The sequence below is a fragment of the Passer domesticus genome, chromosome 7, assembly GCF_036417665.1.
Source record: "Passer domesticus isolate bPasDom1 chromosome 7, bPasDom1.hap1, whole genome shotgun sequence".
Taxonomy (NCBI): Eukaryota; Metazoa; Chordata; class Aves; order Passeriformes; family Passeridae; genus Passer; species Passer domesticus.
The window spans coordinates 33,919,108-33,937,371 of record NC_087480.1 but is presented as its reverse complement, the minus strand read 5'-3'; the positions used below and the strand labels follow the sequence as shown (position 1 = coordinate 33,937,371).

At 52.5% G+C, this 18,264-nt stretch overlaps 1 protein-coding gene across 1 annotated transcript in view; it reads right to left on the bottom strand.

Annotated features, from left to right (window-relative positions):
• Positions 1 to 3,119: 3,119 nt before the first annotated feature.
• Positions 3,120 to 18,264, bottom strand: part of LMX1A (LIM homeobox transcription factor 1 alpha) — a 41,946-nt gene continuing 26,801 nt past the window's right edge. Inside the window, exons 3-8 of the mRNA XM_064427596.1 lie at positions 10,568 to 10,800; positions 5,828 to 5,997; positions 5,607 to 5,684; positions 5,448 to 5,517; positions 5,155 to 5,328; positions 3,120 to 4,556 (exon numbers count right to left, since the gene is read on the bottom strand). Of these exons, the coding sequence (XP_064283666.1) occupies positions 4,396 to 4,556; positions 5,155 to 5,328; positions 5,448 to 5,517; positions 5,607 to 5,684; positions 5,828 to 5,997; positions 10,568 to 10,800 (886 nt within the window). The 3' untranslated portion in view covers positions 3,120 to 4,395. The remainder of the gene's footprint in view (positions 4,557 to 5,154; positions 5,329 to 5,447; positions 5,518 to 5,606; positions 5,685 to 5,827; positions 5,998 to 10,567; positions 10,801 to 18,264) is intronic.

The window sequence follows — 18,264 nt, the reverse complement described above, 5'->3', positions numbered from 1 at the left end:
CTCCTAGGACATGCCCACATCACACCAGAAAGCAGCCCCCAAACTCCCAGAGCAGCAAGAGGCTGCAGAGGTGGCCCTGACCCGAGCTTCCCACCTGGGTGTGTCCCCAGCATCTGTACCAGGATGTTTGCTGGGTTTGGGGGCTCCTCCTGCCCACAGCATCTGTACCAGGATCTTTGCTGGGTTTGGGGGCTCCTTCTGCCCACAGCCAGCTGAGGGAGCCAGCACAGCTCTGCTGTCTGCAGTTACATGCTGAGCCAGGCCACTCAGGGCAAGGCAGGGCTCCAGCCCTTCACTGGAGGTGATTTTCCTAGACAGCAAGGTCACATCCTTCCAGGAAGGTCGCTTGCTCCAGTTTCTATATCTGTGTACTACAAGTCTCCAACAAATACCTAAAAACACCACCAAGACTCAAATATCCAGCTGCAAACCCAGCCAGCGCTGGCCAATGCCATTTTGATTTTCCTTCCAGGCTGCATCTGCCATGAGCTCCTGAGCTGTCCATTCACAAAGAGCAAGTTAATCAACATAATATCACTCAGAGCTGGCTGCCTATCAGTATCATCTAATCAGTGTCCTCAACTGACAAGTAATCTCTGACTTGATCTCTCCTTGGCCACTGAGCAGTGCCTGAACAGAAGCAGCTTTGTTTGGAGCCTCTAGAGACACAAAGGTCAGCTCCCAACCCATTCCTGGCATTGCCCTTGCCTTGGAGAGCAAGGTGGAACCTGTTTTCACCTCAGGCCTTGCTCTTTTCTTCCTGCCTTTGACAAGGAGGTATCACCTGTCCCAGGGAGCCACTCCCCAGCTGAGAGTGGGCTCAGACATGGGGCACAGCATGGCAAAGCAGCCCCCAAAAGGACATCCCAGGGGGACAAAGCAAGGGACACCTGACAGCCCACCCAGCCTGTCACCTGCCGTGCAGTGACTCCACCACCTGCAGAAGATAAGGCCCAGCCAGTTTTGCTTTGGCAGGATCCATCCACACCCTGAAATAAGGAGCAGGAGGATATGAAATCCAGATGACAGGAGGACCCACATCTGCTACTCCATGGCAAGATTGCAAACTGGGCTCATGTTCGGCCTGTGTCAAGCACTTGGGCCAACTGGCAGAGGAACAGGTTTAAAACCATGAATTCTCCTGATTTTGTTTGACAAAAATCTGCCCTTGTCCATAATCCTGATCCTTTCCCAAAATGACATGCTCTATATAATAATTGTATACACAGAGACTGTTATTATAGGATGTCATTACATTTTTGCTAAATTTTAAAAGTAGGCAACCAGTCTGCATGACATGGGGGTTTTTATTTGGGGGAAGCAATTTAGCAAGTGTAAATTGGCAGCTGGGCTGATGAAAAACCAGACTGATGCACCTGAGCATTTTTCAAACAGGAAACAGCTGTAGGTGGGGAAGACAAACCTTTTATCTTTAAAACATTAATAATAAACCCCCACAAATTTAAACATGAAGTTTTAAGATGTATCCAACTGAGAGGAAGTTTTGAGCCAGTTTTAATAACCATTAAGGGAAAACTCTTTTTACATTGCAAGCCTGGGTGGTGTCAACCCAGCCACTGCATAGAGCTGATCCCACAAATCATGCTGGTTTCATGGGCCACAGCAGCTCCTCCACACCCCCTATAATCCAGATCTGCCCTCTTTTCACCAGCCAAGTATTTCTCCAAGACCACCAAGCCTGGTGTTAGAGAAACCTCAAGCCATAATTCCTCCAACCTGTCCACCAACCCCTATCTCTGCTGCTGTCTTGAGACACAGCAAAACCCCAAACCAGCCCAGGCATCCAGGCTGTTCTTGGGCTGCTCTTTATTTCACAACTTGGGAAATAAAAATAACAAGTTTTCTTCTTACAGTCACGCCATTTTAGATTTATTTTTTTTTTGCAGGTTGGAATTAGAAAACTTTTCCTAGCACAGGAGCTGTAGAACAGGAAGGACGATGGGCAGGAAGGAGCACACCTTGTTTTGAACAACTCAGAAAATGTGGATCCCCATTTGCTGGCATATTTCTGGAACCTCTCTGTGTCTGGGAGCTGTGGTAAGAGCAATTCCCTTTGGGAAACACCCACCCATAGCTTTAAGGCAGTCCTAACATGGAGCTGCTCATGGTCCTAATGTGGAGGGCTGGGGCTCATGAAGTGGTAGTCCAGGTGAGAGCTTGGTGAAGACCCCCAGCAAGCCCCTCTCTGCCACCTTGGGTGGGGGTCAGAGACAGCTGTCTCACCTTCCAGACCCACCAATCTGTCTGTTGGCCACAGAGGACACTACAGGGGCCAGTTTAGTCCCAGACCACAGAATATGATGAGACCCCAGAACAGGTTGCCCAGAGAAGCTGCAGATGCTCCACCCCTGGAAGTGTTCAAGGCAGGCTGGATGGGGCTTGAAGCAACCTGGCATGGTGGAAGGTGTGGCAACAGGCAGGGACACCTTCCACCATCCCAGGTTTTGATATCAAGTATTCACAGAATCATAGACCCCATCACAGTGTGGGCTTAGAAGACCACCCAGTTCCAACTCCCTGCCATGGGCAGGATTGTGTTTTCTTTCTCTGATGTTCATAGCAGGGGGTTGGAACTGGATGGTCTTTTAAGCCTACACTGTGATGGGGTCTATGATTTTGTGAATATTTGATATTTGATATCAAAAACTCACCAAGCAAAACCTTCTCACTCCACCCTACCCAAGACCTTGCTTCCTTCGGAGACACCTCAAACCCTTCCCTCTCCCAGTCAAGAGGACACAACCACGCAAGAAAACACCAGGCTTTTTCTTTTTTTCCTTTTTTTTTTTTTTTCTTTAACAGAGAATTTTCTTTTTTTTGTCTTTTTTTAAATTTCCATCTCGGTGCGTGATTTCTGACAGTGCTGTCAGCATCTCCCGCCGGGTCAGCCATCTCCAGACCCTGCTACATTCAGTGTCAGACCGGACGGCGGCGACCAGCCAGTGTTTTCAGCCTCACAGTCACTTGCACGTCTCTACGGGTTGTCGCTTACATCGCTTGTGAACAGCAGCACAAAAGGACACAAAGCATGAAAACGAGAGTGGGGATGGGGTGAGGGCCACCTGAAGACTCCACCCCAAGGAGAACTTCCCCCAAATTCCCGCAGGTCTGGCAGGGAAAGGCAGGGCTGTCCCTCCTTTCCACTTCCCCTGAGGGGTGGGGGCTTGGGCTGCAGCGTTTCCCAGTGCCAGGACACCAGCTCACACCGGCCTAGCACCCAGACTGGAGGATATGGGATGGGGTCGCTGGTGGAGGCAGGCTGGGACCTGCTGGGGAAGGGAAAGGGCATGTGGAGAAGCATGGCTGAGCCCCGATGGGCTGGGATGTCCACCAGCTCCAGCACGTCCACCCACACTGACCTCCTGGACACGTCCAGCAGTGGGGACAGGAGCTGGCCACCACGCTGCCCACATCAGTCTGCTGGCAAAAAGCAGGTTTCTGGACCCAGCTCTGCTCTGTGTTTCAACTGCACCTCAAAACCAGTGGGGCAACCTGAGAACACGGAAAATAACCAACCCCAAAACCCAAACCTGTTGCCTGAAATGAACTGATGTTCCTTCCCCGCCACTGGGCTTTTGCAACCTAAACATAACGTTTATAAAAAGTAAAATTATTTCCTCTTATAACTTAAGTGCATTGAGTATTTCCTTAAATATGGTTCACACTGAAAATAAAGTTACTTTTGCTGTACAGTAAATTTCTGATATACTTAGAAATAAACTTTTTGTTGATACAATCTGGCAGGTGTGGCCGTGCAGTGCAGCACTCCCAGCCACACGGCTCTGCACGCACACACGTGCGTGCCCACACACACACACATCCACACACACAGCCCCGTCCTCGGGGACAGGGACAATGCTAGGGGTTTCTAGCTCTCTATATTCACATGGGAACATCTATCTTAAAAGTCCCTATGTTTAAGCAGCAGGCACTCAAACTGGTTGAGGGAACAGAGGGGGGAAAAACCCTGCAGCGACATTTTCCCCTCGTGTTTCTGCAGAGCGTTGTCAGCTTTTCAGATTTCAAAGCCCAGCTGATGCTGCAGGCTTTCCCCATGAAGATCAGCAGTTTGCTCTTTCTAAAGGTGGGCTACAGCACTGGGATGCTCCTACAAGGAGAATCCCCCTCCCCCTGCCGAAACGAGAAATTCGTGTCCCCGTCTGAAATTTGAAAATCCACCAGCCAGCTGCAAAAACCACTCCTGTCCCTAATCCTAGGCTCCTAAGAGAAACATGAAACTATGCAACCCATAACTTAACTCGCTCCTTGGGAATCCCAAGCTACAACATTATTTGACGGCATCCCAGCAGAGCTGCTCCCCTCCCTCCCAACCCCGGGAGCTCCGCGGCCCCTCCTGGGGGGACCACGCTGGGCTCAGGAGGTGAAGTAGGAGTTCTGCATGGAGTACAGGTGGTCGATGGGGTTTCCCACTCGTGCCTGGAGTGGCCCTGCATCTGCTGTGCCGAGGAAGCAGTCCCCCAGGTTGCTCAGTGAGGTATCGTCGCTGTCCAGGTCGTGGAAGAGGGGCTCGGCACCTTGGGAAGCAAGGAAGGGACAGGAGGGGTTCAGAGCCTGCTCCAGCACCTCCACAGTGCCTGGTGCCCCCAGATTTTGTAGGGATGCCTTAGGATTTTAGCTTTTGTGTTTTTCAAATCCGCTACTGCTTTAGTTGAAACTCTGAACTCCATACAGAGTGTCAGCTGCTGTCTTCACATTTTGGTCAAACAATTCCTTTGGGCCTGAAACTCAAGGACACCCCACAGCTTCAGACCCCAAAGAGTGTAAACAAAATAAAATTGGGGAGGAGCAAACTGGGGGTAAATGTCTTCATTACCTGAAGCTGTAATTGGAGGATTAACCCCTGATATGTAAATGGACCAAACTTATAATTGTCTGAAAAACTCGTGACCATTGTCCATCTTGGGTGTAGCCCCTTGGGGAGGCTTTTGACTGCCTTAATGTACCTAAAGTTCCTCCAGTAAATATCTGCTTTTATTCTTTTAACTTTGTCTGGCCTCTGTTTTTAGTTAAGCCTGAAAAAGGCATTAGTAACACAAGGCTTCTGGGGATGAGGGGACCCCGGCACAACCCAGCATCTCTTCAAAGGAGAAGAGAGCATCCCCAGAGCCCTACCGTAGGGGTGCATGTGGTCTCCGGGCATCTGGGGCGGGGTGAGCCCCTGCCGGAAGGGGTCGGAGCCGTAGACACTCTGCTCCATGCCCAGCAGCTGCTGCGGCGGGGGCAGCGCCGTGTAGGGGTTCAGCATCCCCTCCAGCCCCGCGCCGCCGCCGCCGCCGTTCGACTGGGCTGCAAGATAACATCAAGATAAGATCAAGTCGTTGGCTGATGTTTGTTGGGTGGCTGAGCTCCGCTGCGAAGCCTGGAGAGGGCTGGGAGATGGGGAAACCTGAATTGTGAGGGGGTACCTGAGCTCAGGCGCTGTGTGTTCTGCTGGTCCTGCTGCTGCTGCTGCTGCCTCCTGGCGAGCTTCTTCATCTGGGAAAAAACCAGAATTAAATCATCCCCTGGCCAAAGCCAGGAGGGAGGGAGCCCCGGCAATGGGTGCTGGCACCCCTGGCACCCACCTTTGCTCGCTGGTTCTGGAACCAGACCTGCACCACACGGACACTCAGCCCCGTCTCTGCCGCCAGCGTCTCCCGCACCTGGAGAGAAAAGCGACAGCGGCATCTCTCAGCCCACTCAGCATTCCAGGGGGACTTCAGGAAGGGTCAGATCAGCCAGGGCAAGGCCATGCTCAGAACCCAGGACATCCCCAAGAGCTGGGCATGGGCTCTTCTCCCCGTACCTTCCTGCAGGGCTTGGAGGAGACCTCAAAGGACGCCTTGAACGCCCTCCGCTGCTGCGTGGTCAGGATGGTCCGTGGCCTCTTGGGCCGTTTGTGATCTTTCCCGTCCTCAGCGCCCTTCCCCGAGGCCTGGCCCAGCTTGCAGATGCTGTCCTCATCATCACTTTTGCCTAAGGATGAAAAAAAAGCAGGTCCTTTACAGAAAACAGGCGGCACGCACCATCTCCAGCATGGTCAGAATAATCAGAGAGATTTAAAACAAGCTGGTGTTGGTGGGGATCTTGTTCTGAGTATGTGAGAAGCTGAGGTTTGGGAGTGGAGGAGAGCTACTGGCACTTGAAGTCTGTGACTGCTCAGCCAGCAGATGTGTTTTTGGGTTCTTCTTTTCCCCAAAAGTCTAAGCAGCTGCAATGTGAAACCCTGGGACAGCTGATTTTCCTTCCACCAGAGCCAGATCTCTGCCTGCTTCACAGGAATCTCCAGCCAGGCCACAGCTGGGGACACATCTGGACAGAGACAGACAGGTCACACCATCCAGGTGAGGGGCCAGCAGCTGTCAGGGATCACTGTGCCCCTGGAGGCAGGTGGAGACAGAGGTTGGGTCCCTCTTCCCAGGCAGACCAGGCTGGGGAGGTCAGGGGGATGGGTGAGCAGGGATGCTCAGAGAGGGCAACGTGTTAGAACCCCTCAAGAACCCCTCACAAACACGTCCTGACCTGCTCTACCATGGAGGACAACTCCCTTCAGAGCACAGACTTTTATTCATACATATAAGGGGCACCTTTCTGCCTGTTATTTCCTTCTTTCTGTGGAGTTTTAAATCTCCCTGGACAGAAACCCAGAGTCTTTCAGCCTCCACCCCTCAGGTACTCACTGTGATGTGCTGCCCCACCGCATTCCCAGGCACTGGGGTGAATCTCCCTGCTGCTCTCCACCACTCAGGGCACGGAGCTGCTCCGGGAAAGCGGACAGTGCCTCTTCCCAGCTCTCCTCGCTTACTGCACCTCCCCTGCTGATGACCTTGCTTGCTCAGCCCACGTGGGAAGGGCTGTGATGCAGGTTTGACAGCACCTTCCCCCTGGCTAGCTATAAATCACTTACAGCCTTTTCCAGAAAGCTCCTCCAGTGTTCATCTGGGAAGGGCTAATGGAGCTGAGGTGCTGGCTGGATACGGATGCGGGCTCTGCAAGGCTGTGCTTGGCCCAAGTCCATCCCAGGGCTGCCATGGCTCTGGGATGTACCAGGGAGTGTGAGCCTGGCTCAGGGTAATTCATGGGGAAAACAGGCCAGGTCAAACCCCACAGCAGGAAAGTTTCAATCCAACGCCAGCCCAGGTGGGAATGGGGAAAGGTGGGAGCAGATCTCCAGGGTGAGGGGAGGCAAAGATCCCAGAGGAGCAGCAAGAATGCTCTCAGGCACCAGTCACCTCTCCTCTCCACACTACTGGGCTCTCTCCTGGGCTCCAGCCAGGAAACCTTCCCTGTTAGTGGGCAGGGAGAGCTCTTGGTGCTGGCAGTCCCCAAAGAGCCAGGAGCTGGGTCTGGCCCTGGGAACCACAGCCTTGCTCTGCTCCAGCTCCCTTCCTACTCACAGCACCCCCATGACACTCCCACACCAACAGGAAGGACAGACTGATGTTCCCTTGCACGTCCCAGCTGAGGGATGCCACACTGGAGCAGGTGTAAGACCCCTGATGAGGGCAGGCCCAAGCTGTGGAGCCTCTGGTGGCTGATGGGGCTGAGCAGGAGCTCCTGCTGCTGCTGCAGTGCCAGGCCCCTATGAGCCAGTGCTGGCTCTCCTGAATGCTGAAGGAGTTTAATTTTGGATGGAAAGGTAGCCCTTTTTACAAATCGTGGGAGAAGGAATGTCAACTGGTGCCTGAACCCGTCTGCACCCGAGCATGAGGTCAGCACCCCACTTTCCTCCAGCCCAGGAGGAGCAGAGCCCAGCATGGCAGAGCCACAGGCTCATGGGCTCCATCAGGTCCATGATGCTCCAAACCCCCTCCAAGGGGGAAAACCAGCTCAGAGCAGCCTCTCCAAGCCCTCCCCCCGCCAACACCTGCTCCCCAAATCCCTCCCAGTGTCAAAGGGAAAGAAGGAAAAGTGAAGCCGGATTTGGCGGGGTATTACTTTTAATTAACTCTCCCTTTCAAGCCTTTCCCCACTGAGGAGGGGGGAGAAATTAATGAGTGTCTGGGGCTGCCCTGACGTCACCTGGGAAGGGGCTGGGGCGATGGATATTGTGGATATTGTGGATATTGTGCGGCGTGCCCCCGCTCCGACCCGCCGGGCCCACATCCCGCCGCCGGGGCCAGGACATTCCTCGCTCGGGAGGATTTAGGGAGAGCAGAAACGTTAGGACGTTTTTAATTGGAAAGCAGGGTCCTCTTTCAGAGGGGCTTGTTTACTTAGGCTGGGCGGCGGAGGCTCGGGGGAGGCAGTAATTGAAGCGAGGGTTTGGGAGATTACAGACAACATATGGCTCGCTTTTTATCTGCGCTTTCTCATAAAGTGGCCCTTGGTGTGCGGCGGCCGGGGGGAGGGAGGGAGAGAGCCTGTGGGGCTTCAAAGCAGCCGTGGGGGGGACAGGGAAGAGGCTGGAGGAGCTCATCACATGCTGCTGGTGAGGGGCATCCCGAGAGGGGACAGCACCCTGCATCTCCTGGCATGGCACTGGGGGCAGGAGAAGCCAGCACGCACTGAGCATCCACCAGGGATGTGTACCTGGGCTGGTCCCTGCTGTGTCACTGTCCCCAGAGCCACGCAACAAAGCTGGGAGCCAGCAGAAGCAGACAGGGATGGTGGTGGGGACAAGCTATGGGGTCTGTGGGGAGATGGCAAGGGCTGGGACCCCCCAGTCAGAGCCTGCCAGGCCATGTCAGGGGCTTTGGGTTAGGTTTCTCATCAGCCAAGGGGTTGCCTTGCCCTTTTGACTCCCACACTGGCCCTTCACATCCCTCAGGTCTCAGCTGGAGTTTCCACCAAAATAAGTTTTTCCCCTGGAGGTTTTTGCTAAGCTGAGGCTCTTGGTTTGGCCGGAGCTGCTGGCACTGGGGCTGGACCACAGGCTGATGAGTCGCTGGGGAGGAAAAGCTCCCCAACCTTTCCCCAAATGCCCTTTTCCCCCACTAGGAACAAACCCAAACCATTGTGGCTGATCTGTTTTCTCTTCCGCGTGACATCTCCTCATTGGTTCCTATTTTAACTGAAAAGGGTTTGTATATCCCAGAGGAAAAAATAGTAATTCTTCAATCAGTTAAGGACTTTCCCAGGGCTAAGGGAAGAGCCAGTGCCAGTGGGCTGGATCCTCCTGCACTCCTGCCTCTCCAGTTCCTCCAGTGCAGGACCACCACTCACCAGCTCCCCCCAGCCACCTCCTCCCATGGACTCACTCTGGTTTTTAAACAGTGTTAATTGCAAGGAGGAAGGACTTTTTTGGCCTGAGCAAGCAGGGTTGCAGGGCTCACACAGAACCCACACAGCCAGTGCTGCAAGACAGACGGGCTTTTGCTGCAGAGGAGCTCAATATTAAAGAGAAATACAGGCTTTGGGCAATTTTTGCTCCCTATCTATGAAAACCATCCCCATCCCTTCACAAATCTTTTCCCAGTTACAGCACTCCAGTGACAGAGAGCACCAGGCTTTGTTGTGTCCGTGCTTCACACCTTAACAACACACTCCTAATCTTGATTTTTACTTTTTTTAAAAATTCAGTTCTTTGCTCCAGCAGGGAAAAGACAGCCCTGTTTGCCCTCCCACCACAGCTGCTGGCAGTCTTTTCCAGAGCAGAGAATTTCAAAGGTAAATCCTTTCCCTCCACAAAGCACACTTTTCCCCAGTGAGGGATTTTAAGGGGAACTGAGAGACTGGTGAGGAGCAGGGCTCTGTGGGGATGGTGTTATCCTGAGGATTTTGGCTAGCTGATCATCAGATCATTTCCATCCTCCCAGTCCCCAGCGCTGGGCTTTCTCACTAAACTTGTCTTCCTGGGAAACATTCAGGTTTAATTTGCACTGACTGCAGATAACATTTTTTAATGCTGGTCTGATGCTCTGGGCAACCTAACGTGACTGTGACACCCTGGCTGGAGCAGGATGCTGGCCCCCTGCCCACTTCCAGCCACAGGGCCACCTCTCCTGCGGCCCCCTCGGCTCTGCAGTGTCCCCACAGTGTCCCCACGAAGGGTCAGCAGGCTGGTTCCGCCCATCAGCTACCTCAGAAGCTGCTGGGGGCACAAGGTTTGCAGAATCCCTGCTGCCAGCTCATCTTTCAGCTCTGTGCCTCAGTTTCCCCTTGTTATTAAAAGGGGTGACTACGGCAGAAGCAGCTCCCTTCTCGTTCTCAGCCTTTGCAGGGACAGGAACAGGGACAGGCAGGGACACTGAGGCACAGGGGAGGAACAAAGGTTTAGCCCAAGGTTTAGTCAGTGGCCAGCTCTCCCTGCCCCATCTGGGGAAGCTGCACACCCCTTGGGTGGCGTGCTGGTGCTCTGCACAGGCCAGGAGCACAGACCCCTCCAGAAATGAGCCTTGTGAGGTGGGATGGTCACAGAGCATCCTCCAGCCCTGCAGCCCCTCACTGCTGAGCTCCCTGCTCAAGCCCTCACCACAGAGGAGCCTGGAGGATCTTACAGAGCTCATCCCCTCAGAAGTTCAGGGCAGCGAGCCCAAACCAAGACCCCCGAGGGGCCTGGGAGCGGGACCAGCCAGGGAGACGCCGGGCGCGGGCGGCCCCTTACCAGAATCCGACAGAGCCGGGCTCACCAAGCTCAGCAGCTCCCGCTCCTTCTCGTAGTCGCCCTTACAGAGGAGCTGCCCCTCCTTCAGCACGAACTCGTCGCCCTTCTGCAGGCGCCGCTCGCAGACGCAGCAGCAGAAGCAGTGCAGGTGGTAGACGCTCTTCTGGGCGCGCATCACCAGCTCGCTGGGTGCGATGGCCTCCAGGCAGCCCGCGCACTTCACCGCGAACAGCCTGCGGGACAAACGAGAGGACAGCCCGCCGTGACACCCCGTGGGGCTGGGACAGGGCGTGGGGGAGCCGGGGTGGGGAGATGGATCAGCACAGCGGCGCCGTGTCACCCCCTTGGAGCACTGAGGGGCTGGGGACAGCGGTGATGGCACTGCGCAGTGACAGGGGACGTGCTCTCGGTGCTGCACACTCATCCAGTGCCAGTGGGGTCAACTTTAGTTAGTCAACATCAGTGCTGCCAACTTTACCAGTTTTGGGGCTCACCAAGTGCTTACCGTAAATGTGGTCAAGTGATGAAGAACCCAACACCCAGAAAACACAGGTATCAAACCCAACAGCCCAGCTACCACCATCACAGGACAGCACCAGCTCCACATGGGTTCTGTCAAGCTTACCATAAATGTGGGAAGTGATGAAGAACCCAACACCCAGAAAATAAAAGTATCAAACCCAATAGCCCAGCTACCACCACCACAGGACAGCACCAGCTCCACATGGGTTCTGTCAAGCTTTCAATAAATGTGGGAAGTGATGAAGAACCCAACACCCAGAAAACAAAGGTATCAAACCCAACAGCCCAGCTACCACCACCACAGGACAGCACCAGCTCCACACCAGTTCCATCAAGCCAACTCCCCATTGTCACCTCCCTCTGCCTCATGCTGAGACCCAAGGAGATGCTGGAGGCAGCATTGGGGTCAGGGAGCTCATCTGTGTCTCTCCACGAGCACCAGCAGAAAGCATCCCCACCCTCCCTCACCCACAAACCACCCCATCCCTCTGGCCTGGGTCGCCCCATCCCCACCTGCACAGGAATGGACACACAGGAATGTCTAATGTATCATAAAAATCAGGAATTTCATAATAAATATCATATCACAGAAATCAGAAACACATCAGGAATGTCTAATATATCATAAAAATCAGGAACTTAATAATAAATATCACCGCATAAAAATCAGAAACACATCAGGAATGTCTAAAAATCAGGAATTTCATAATAAATAAAATATCACAGAAATCAGAAACACATCAGGAATGTCTGATATATCATAAAAATCTCCAGGACAGCAAATCTGGGGTTAAGGCCAGTGCCAGACTGAAGACTTGATGTGTCAAAAGGAAAAGGAAAAGCTCAGCTTGTTCCTTGACATTGATGTGACAGCGTTTGAGGCATCCCTAATTAAACCGTTCCCAGGTTTCAAGACTCTAGACTTAAAAGCCAATAATAATAACAACAACAGCAATAACACTTTAGGTTGGAACAGAGCTTTTCTTTCGCCCAGTTTAAATGTCCTTACTGAGAATGATCAATGATTTACAGCTGGGGGAAACTGGGGTGACAGGAGCAGAGGTGGCAGCATCAGTGTTGGCTTCAGAGGACTTGGAGGCACCTGGAATTAACCTTAGGGCCAGATATTTTCAGTAAATGGGATAACCAAGAGATTTTTGAAGGTATCAAACCAGAACCTCTTTGCCACACTCAGATATTTGAGTTCTTGGCTCGGACATCACACAGGAAAAAACCCACTGTTTACCCAGTCTTGTCCGAAATATCTGTGGGAACTGGACATTATTATTCCCCTGTCTTGGTGACTTTGGCCCAGAAAGAGAAGTCAAAAGTCAGCACACATCCTGCAGAGGTTACCTCCGAGCTTTCAACTCCCCTTTTTTTTTTTAGCTATCACAAAACCCACATAGGAAATGTGCTGAATCAGCCCCGTTCTGACAAGCAGAGGACCAGATATTTGCAAAACCCTCACAGGAAAACCACCAGAAAATAGGGATTGTTTGAAAACGTGCCTATTTCCTCCCAGGTTTTCCCCAAACAGTGTTGGCAAGCACGAGGGTCTGGTGCAATACTCTCCCCTTGCCAGCCAAATCCTGGGCACGCTCAGCAAAATGTGGCATTCCCAAAGAAGTAGGAAAGGGGTGTTATAAAGCTTTTGTCATCACCACAGAAAGTGGGAAATCATCAAATAAAAAGGTTAGGGAGTTCAAATTGCCATTAGTAGCTTTTATTTTTCTACATTCAGCTTCAATTCCCCAGGTTTACCTACAGCTGTCTGTCCCTAAGGTGTATTTCCAACATCCCTGTGACTGCCCTGGGAAGAGAGGGATGTGCATTCCCTTGAAAGCATCCCTTCTGAAGGGTCATTTTTTCTTGTTCCAGCTCAGACATACACTGGCTTGCATTAATATTTCTGTAGTCACTTCATCTTTAATTATGTCTCTTTTATGTCAAAGTGGAGGCTATTTGTATTCGTCTGGCAACACATTCCCATCCTGTTTAAATGATGTTTAAGCCCTACCTGTTGGGATTACCAACTGCTCTCAGTAATAAAATATTGATAAGATATTACATTACTGCCGTCTAATCTCCAGGAATAAATGTGCCCAAAATTTGTTTCCCAGGCACTTATTAGAGAGCCACAAACCTTTGCCAACCAGGCACAGGAGCACCCACCCCAGCAGTGGATGTTTCCAAGCCCAAAGCGTGCTGCACAGCAGGAAGGTGTGAGATTTTGGTAAATGGCTGCCTGATATCAGAGACTTAAGCCATTCCTTGGTTGCTGAATAAATTACTTTATTTCCAAAGCAGCTCCCACTGAGGGAAGCCATTCAGTCCAGGTGTCTTTCACTGCCCAGTGCAGGACTCCCCCATCCCTGGGCAACATGAGCTGCAGAGAAATCCCCATAAAACCTCCTCCACAGTATGAAACCAAAAAGAGCTCCTTACAAACACACAATAAACTGAGACCTCAGGCACTAAAAAGTCACAGGCATTAAAAACACGATCTGGCACAGGTAGTAATGGAGAGAGAGCAAAGGGTCTTGTTGGTGTCTCAACTCCCCTGAGATCAGCCTGGACCCTTGAGATCCAGACTCTAGCAATTAATTTAACATTTTAGCCTGAGTGAGACACACCAGCCTGGTTCCACAGAGGTTTTCCTCCATCTCTGGGACCTTCAGCTGCATGCCCAGTTCTCTCCTGCTTCATTTATAGCATTTTAGGGATGCTTTAATTCTCAGTAGGGGTTTCTTTTGCCCTCCATAAGCTGGGGTTCCAAAGTTAAGTCGGGCCTGACTGGCAGCACTGGGTTTGTTTAGCCAGGTGGGAAGCTGGCCAGGGATGCTTTGTGGAGAACCAGGCTGCCACCAGCAGCTCAGTAAACACCTCACTGAAGCACTGACAGTGACTATTTGCAAATAAAACCAACATGCTCAAGTTTAGGAGGAACTGGAACAAAAAGATAGTGAAGTGAGCAATTTCTATCACCACACATAGCCTTTTGTGTCTGATCTCAAAAATATTCCTATTCTTGGGGGCTGTTTTTTTTTTTTTGTTTTGTTTTGTTGTTTGGTGGTTTGTTGGGTTGTTTAAGTTTAGGTCTCTTTTGAAATGACATCCTGTAGTTTTGAAGCTGAAAGGGACTGGTGGTGCCTTTCAAGAAAATATTGTATTTGTATTGTATTCATCTGTGTATCATTTTCATCTTGTTTTGAAGCAAAATATTTGGGCATTTCCAAAAGCGCAACATTTCTGGCGGCATTAGGCGTTTCCCCCAGGATGCAGCCCCACTTCTCCGTGCCATTCCTCCTTCCCAACAAAGCACCTCAGACCTCTCATCTGGAGTTTCCCATCCACGCGGCACCACCAAAACCTAAAAAATATGGCCAAAGCCACCTCTGGGATGCTGCACCCGCATGCCCTGCGATGGCTGAGGTGCAGCACGGGCAGCCCCGTTTCCCAGCAGAGCCAGCAGCTCCTCTTTCCCCCTTCCCGTGGAGGTGACAGGCTGAAAGGGGCCGTGATTGACGGGCGCTTCCCGGCTGCTGTCTGTCTGCGTGCCCCGCATGCAAACGCGGCCCCGCGGAGCCTCCCGAGGTGGGCACGCCGATATTAAATCCTGACGGACAAACCGCAATCGCCGAGCGTTGGGTTGGTGAGGCAGCTCTGCTTCCCTCCCTGCCTGCACCAGGGATGTGGTGAGAGGGGCAGGGGCAGCTCCTGAGCCAGCCCACAGTGGCAGCATCCACAGGGATGTTGGGTTTTCCAACACACCTGTGCACAGACCTGCCCCACTCACCCCACATTGTGATCAACAAATTCGCAGCACCCAGGATTCCAACAAATCACAGATCCTGATTTGTTGGAATCCTGGGTGCTGAGAATTTAAAATTTTCTCTGCTGAAGGGCACAGACCCACAAGAAAATACTAAACTGGCACTGACCAACCTGTCAGGAGGTACTGGGAGCTCCAGCCTGGCCACTCAGAGCCATCTCCAGATGATGAATCCCACCAAGGCCACAATCCTGGTGTGGGGATGAGCCCAGAGCCACGCACAGCCCAAGGGGTGCAGGAGGAGGCTGGCAGTGAGTGCCAGCAATGAGCCAAAGGGAGTGAGGACACCAGATTGAGTTGTCTTGGCACATGGTCATCTTCTCACCCACTGCCACTCGCTGCAAGGGGGGACATCAGCACCGGGTCCTCGAGAGGCCGGCAGTGGAAAAATGCCACTTTGCTGTCAACCCTGCACCCATGCCTTGGGAATGAGCGACTGCCCTGCTGCTGCTGCTGGGCTCACATCACCCTGTCCCTGCTCCGACCCTCACAGAGCCACAGGAGGGGGAAGAGGGGATGGACCATGGCCAGTCAGGAAGGGGATGGTGACAGTGAGGGCATCCCCCAGCTGCAGCCATGCGGCACCCCGTGGGTCCTTGGCCCTGGCAGGAGGGGTGCTGGCACCATGGCAGCGACTCAGAAAGAGCTGAGTCCATCTCAGCGCTGTGGAGAGCAGGCTGGCACATCCTGGGCACGGGAACCACAATCCAGAGGGCAACTCCACACCAAGGATCACCTCCAAACCCACACTGTGTCTCCAGGCTTCCAAGCTGATGGAGGAAAGCTCCCGCAGCCGCCCTCACTTCCCTCCCTGTGCACCCCAAGCTCTCTGGTGGGACAGAGCAGGGATGTTTTCCCCGGGGCTCTTCTCCTGACCCTTTCCCGTCTCCCAGCTCCCTCCCCCCCGAGGCGGACAAGTGTTCGCTTTACTGCCTGGCAACGGGGCCGGGGCTAAGCTTGCTAAAATATGAGTGTTTTTTGGCTGGAGTACCAGAAGGCTGCAGTCCTACAGAGAGAAAAAAATTGAGCACTCCATGCCATGGCTCCAGAAAGGGGGAGAATTAGGTTTCACACCGAGCAGGCTGGACCATGGCATTCTTTAGTTAATGCTTAACAAACGCCCAAACAAAAGCGGCCAACTTCGCTGCATGTTTGTAAAATGTATTCTCAGCAGATTCAGGTTTATTGGAGAATTCGCTCGCTCTGCAGCAAGTGGCGTTTTCCTTTTTTTTTTCCTCTTCTTTAATTTCCCTTCTCTTCCCTCCCCCCCAGGCTCAAGCCCTTCTCATTCCTGCTGCCTGAATGCATCTTCCAACACTTTGAGGGGACATGGCAACCGAGCTGAAACGGGCTTATTTCACCCCAGGGGCTGATGCGAGCTTGCCTCCATGGCCCTGGGGTGCCAGTTCTCCCCGGGGTTCAGCTGAGCTGCTGCTGCCAACAGGGAACAGGGAGCCCAAAAAGCCCAGATTTGTCCTCTGGCAGATTCACCCCTGGTGAATCACTGATTCCCTTGGCTGGTGGCTGTATGCTCCGAGAGGCCAGGAGAGCGAGGAAAAGAGGAGAAGCCTGAGAGTCCTATTTTTGGCCTTTTTTTCACCTAACCCTGCTCTCTCAGGGTCCTAACCCAGTGGTTCTACCCCATCCAGCATTCCACTGTGCCATGCATTCTCAGAGAGCCCATCATGGCAGAAGATGCCAAAAACCACAGCTTGCTCTCAAAGGCAGAGCCAGTACTGGGGATGGACGAGGTGCAGAGGAGAGAGCAGCCCCATCCACGCGGACCCAGAGGCTTTGAAGAGGTTAAATGATGGGGTCTGTGCATTAGTGTTCTACTGGAGCATTCCTGAAGGAGCTGCTCTGATGCAAGCACCTGAGCAGGTCCCATGTTCCCCCCAGAGGACACCGGTGATGAGGGACACGCTGGGGAGCTGTGACAGAGAGGAAAGGGGGGCAGCAGAGGAGAGGGGGTTGATGCTGGGCTGTTCAACCCTCCTTCTGCTACACGGGAACCATCCAAGCTTTCCCAAGAAAGGGCACCTTCGCCCCTGACTCCTGGATGGGGTCCAAAAGTGGTCACTTAACACCTCCCGGACCCTCCAGAGACCACAGCAGGGGCACTGCTACAGTGATGGGGTTAAGTAAACAGACAAACCAAGCCTTCCCAGTGAGCAGCCACTGCCAAAACACACCAGCAGCCCTCCCCGTGTCCAAGTAAAAGGTGGAGCAAGTGCACATCTTCCAAGGCTGTTCTGTGTTGCTCTATTTCTGATCAAGGGCACACTAATAAGACTTTCACCAACAAGGTCCTACAGCAGCCAGGAGCCTGATAAAAAATCCTCTGCTCAATGGCAGGAGTGGCCAGAAAGTGATCTCCTGAGCAAGACCAGAAGACCAGGACCAAAAAGCTGATTTTCCTCCCATTTCCCTAAAGACCCATTCTTTTTGTGTCCCCCCACCCTCAATAACAGCAAGTAGCATCAGACAGGGACTTGGTCCCATCCCAGCACTGACGATGAAGCACCAGGTTTTAGAGGCACAGGTCGGAGGGGGAGAGGCACACGCAACACCATGTCCAGGCCCAAATGCCATCCCAGTGAAGCCAACCCAAGGATCAATCCCATCCAGCCCACAGCCCAGCAGTCCTGCATCCAAGCGATGCATCTCCCACCAAGCTGAATTTTGAGCAGCGACCCCCCTCATCCCCCCCCATGCCCCCAAGAAAACAAGGATAATTGAAAAACCACAATATCACTAGTCAAATTTAATATTGAGAGTGAGTGAGCGGGAGCCAGAGGTCAGAATTAATTACACCCCACCATATTTCAGCACGCTGCCGCAGCTCCGTGTCCTTTCCTTGGGGAGCAGTGCTTCCACAGAGAGGTCGACAGACATTATTAGAAAGGACTGATTTAAACGTACCCCCAGGAGCTTTTCAGCTTGTCTCTTCAGAGCCTTTGTTTGTACTGAGATTAATGGAGAGGCAAATGATGGAAAAGCAAAGTCACCAGGAGCAGGAGGATGTGCCATTGCTGCCGCCACCACCCCAATTTGGCTGGCTTTGTGAGCGGGGCAGGAATAACCAGGAGAGAAGGAAACGCTGTTCATGTCATTCATTTTGTGGATAAAAATGTGAAGATCTCGAAAACTGTTCTTTTTTTTGTTTGTTTTCCAAGAAAAAGATATCCTGGCTGAAACCTCCTGCAGGCTGGCTTTCCTACCCCCTTGGGGATTTTACACACACACTGGTTTTTTGACGTGCTGTACCACCGTGGGGGAAGGAGTTATTTTCATTCTGCTCCAGATTAATGTACTCCTCTTGCAAGTCATTATATTTGTT